Source organism: Otolemur garnettii, unplaced genomic scaffold, assembly GCF_000181295.1.
Source record: "Otolemur garnettii isolate 467f Iridium unplaced genomic scaffold, OtoGar3 scaffold00125, whole genome shotgun sequence".
Taxonomy (NCBI): Eukaryota; Metazoa; Chordata; class Mammalia; order Primates; family Galagidae; genus Otolemur; species Otolemur garnettii.
In genome coordinates this window covers 483,426-487,127 of record NW_003852520.1, presented here as the reverse complement: position 1 = coordinate 487,127, position 3,702 = coordinate 483,426, and the positions used below count along the sequence as shown (strand labels likewise).

The window sequence follows — 3,702 nt, the reverse complement described above, 5'->3', positions numbered from 1 at the left end:
TTTTTTTTTTTTTTTTGAGACAGAGTCTCACTTTGTCGCCCTCGGTAGAATGCCATAGTGTCACAGCTCACGGCAACCTCAAACTCTAGGGCTTAAGGGATTCTCTTGCCTCAGCCTCCCAAGTAGCTGGCATGACAGGCGCCTGCCACAGCATCCGGCTGTTTTTGTTGTTGTAGTTGTCATTGTTGTTTGGCAGGCCCAGGCTGGATTCGAACCCGCCAGCTCCAGTGTATGTGGCTGGCGCTCTAGTCGCTGAGCCCTGAGCTACAGGCGCCGACCTGTAAGTCCATTTTTGTACAAGGCAGTCTAGGATTGTTATGAGGGTTAAATAAGAAAAGCACTTGTAAAGAACTTTGCTCAGTCCCGGGGGAATGGTAACTTCTCCATAAACGTCATCTAACAGTCTCGGTCTCTGGACGTTTTCTTGCTGAACTCTGTGCTGTCTTCTTCTGGCCGGTCTGGAAGGTGCCCTGTGTGTCCTGACTCAGCGGCGTGTCTGCACCCCCTGCATTTCCCCTCTTCTTTTGTGTCTTGTCTCAATCAAATCGCACTGGAGGTCCAGCTCAAGTCCCTTCTCCTCTTAAGTGAAGGTTTCTCAAGAACCTTAGGCCACAGTCTCTGCCTTCTGCACCATCTTTTGCATTTATTTTACATTCCTCGTACAGGGTTTTGTGGTGTTGACTTTGTGTTTGTATATCTTGTCTCCCCAGTGGGAATGTAGTTTGTTACAGATACGAACTGGGTATTACACTGCTTTGTAGTCCACACCCTTCGTGCACCTTGGTTGATGAATGAACTAACAAATGAGCCGATGACTGAACCAGTCAGCAACAAGGCATTTTCCTGAGGAATTGGTGAAATATTTGTACGGCTGTCACCTTCTGTTTTTAGGTCATTAATGTGGATGATGATGGGAATGAGTTAGGTTCTGGCATAATGGAACTTACAGACACAGAGCTGATTTTATACACCCGCAAACGTGACTCGGTGAAGTGGCACTACCTCTGCCTGCGGCGCTACGGCTATGACTCCAACCTCTTTTCTTTTGAAAGTGGTCGCAGGTGTCAAACTGGACAAGGTAGGTCGAGCCTTTGTTGGTTTTTTTTTTCAAATATTATCGTACTTGGAATTTTGTTCTTTCAGTTAATCTGTATGTGCTATTTAAATTTGTGTTTTATTTTCCACTCGAAAGAAAAAAAATCCCTAAATAAGTGGATTGTTAAGAAAAGATACTGTGTAATAAACTTCGTATTCATTTATCAAGTGTTTATTAAGCATATTTTATACATCTGAAATTTGGCTTCTATTAACTTTTAAGCTTTTTGTTAAATGATCAGTCCTACTAAATTGACTAAGTATCTTTAATGCTGGAGAAAGAACCTAGACTTCAGAGCCAAACAGAACATGGGATGATTTCTGTTTTCTTGCTAACCACGACTTGAATGGCCTCGATGAGTTACACGACCTCTGCTGTATCTTCTCTATAAAAGGGGAGTGGTAATACCTATCTTACAGAATTATTGTAATTTAACCAGTTAATGATTGGAAACGCCTAGCAAGAGCTTGTTAAATGGTGAATGATCACATTGCAGTGAGCTGGGCTCCCTCTTCTGTTAGAGAGCAGACTGGAGTGAGTACGTGGACCTGATCTTGGTTTCTGTCTGCTTTGTTTTGGGCCACTTTCCCTTAGACAAATGAAAATTATTCTGTCCTTTTCTTTTGAATTTGTTTTGAAGCAAGGAAAATTATTAATTTATCAGACATTTATGTAACAAGTCTTTCTTGCTATTGGCGGATAGGATGTTTGCATTATAATTCTGTTCTTTGATAGGCGTTCCTGTAGTTTTTTTAAAGGCATGATAACCATTTTTCCCTTTTGGTTTATATTTGTAGGAATCTTTGCCTTTAAGTGTGCCCGTGCAGAAGAATTATTTAACATGCTGCAAGAAATTATGCAAAATAATAGTATAAATGTGGTGGAGGAGCCAGTTGTAGAAAGAAATAATCATCAGACAGAATTGGAAGTCCCCAGGACACCTCGAACACCTACAAGTCAGTGCCCAATTCCCTCTCACATTGGAATAATATTTATATTGCTTATAGATATTTAATTTATTACACACTAGAAATCACCATTAGTTTGCGGAAGTATAATAGTTGTCAATTTTTAAATAACTATTAGCTATAGTGATAAACATTTTAAGTATTTCTTAAATGAAAAATTAAATGTTTCCTGTTATCTATAAGGTGTGGGGTGTGCTGTTGGTGTTCTGATTTCTGCAGACTTGTTAGAAACACCTTCTTAAATTTTCTCAGTGCAGATGAGATTCTTAACTCATTTTTATTCTCTTTGCCCTACCCCCATATCTCTCACCTTTCTCCTTAAACAAATAAATGAAAATTCAGCTCCAGGGTTTGCTGCTCAGAACTTACCTAATGGATATCCCCGATATCCCTCGTTTGGAGATGCTTCTTCCCATCCTTCAAGCAGACACCCTTCCGTGGGGAGTGCTCGCCTGCCTTCAGTAGGAGAAGAATCTACACATCCTTTGCTTGTGGCAGAGGAACAAGTAAGCATGTGCTGCTGTAGAACAGCAGTGATGATTATGTAGAGCTAAAATGTCACTGTGCTCATACTCTCAACTGCCACTCTTTGTAAATTACTTTTTTTTTTTTTTTGAGACAGAGTCTTACTCTGTGCCCTGAGTTAAATGCTGTGGCATCATAGCTCACAGCAACCTCAAACTCTTGGGTTTCGGTGACCCCCTTGCCTCAGCCTCCCAAGTACCTGGGACTATAGGTGCCTGTCACAATGCCTGGCTAGTTTCTGTTTTTAGTACAAAGGAGGTCTTGCTTTTGCTCAGACTGGGTCTCAAATTCCTGACCTCATGCTGTCCACCTGCCTCAGTCTCCCAGAGTTCTGGGATTATAGATGTGAGCCACCACTCCCGGCCTTATTTATAAATTACTTTTGTAGTGACCAATCAAAGAAAACAGCATGCATTTACTCCATATGCTTAAATATATGCAAGTGTTCAGGGAAACTTAGCATTAGAGGAATTTATAGGTTCACAGAGAAGTGCAGCTATAGAATGAGAAAGACATGAGGTCAGCTTCTATATAAGAATCTTGAATGGATTAAGAATTTATGATGCTATAGTCTTTGTGATCAGTGAGCCACTACCAGGAGGGCAGGTTTTGCTGTGGATGTTGCTGCAGAGCTAATCAGTGTTCCTGACTCGTCTCGTTTTCATTTGTGGTGTAAAGCATCGGCTTGAACATTACCTGTGTGGTCATTAGTTGTATTTATCTTTGTAAACCATATGTTACTTATCATTAAGAGGTTTTTTGGATATAGAATCTTACTCTTTTACCCTGGCTAGAGTGCTGTTGCATCATTACAGCTCACTGCAACCTCAATCAAACTCCTGGGTCAAGTAATCCTCCTGCTGTAGCCTCCTGACCACCTGTGTCTACAGGCACCTGCCACAATTCTTGGCTGTTTTTTCTATTTATTTTATTTTATTTATTTATGTTTTTAAGTAGAAATGGGTTCTAGCTCTTGCTTCAAGCTGGTCTCAAACTCCTGAGCTCAAGAATCTACCTGTCCCAGCTTCCCAGAGTGTTAGGATTATAGGCTTATTTTTAAAATGAATTTCTTTACATAGTGAGCTATTATATTACTTAATTACCTTTTTCGGT

The 3,702-nt window shown here is 40.6% G+C and overlaps 1 protein-coding gene across 4 annotated transcripts in view; it reads left to right on the top strand.

Moving 5' to 3' along the window:
* The window catches only part of FRS2 (fibroblast growth factor receptor substrate 2), a 135,826-nt gene that overhangs the window by 125,865 nt on the left and 6,259 nt on the right, over positions 1-3,702 (top strand). For all 4 annotated transcript variants that reach the window (XM_023517923.1, XM_023517922.1, XM_003797815.3 and 1 more), the window contains 3 exons: positions 892-1,078; positions 1,894-2,052; positions 2,407-2,570. In XM_023517923.1, the coding sequence (XP_023373691.1) occupies positions 892-1,078; positions 1,894-2,052; positions 2,407-2,570 (510 nt within the window). The remainder of the gene's footprint in view (positions 1-891; positions 1,079-1,893; positions 2,053-2,406; positions 2,571-3,702) is intronic.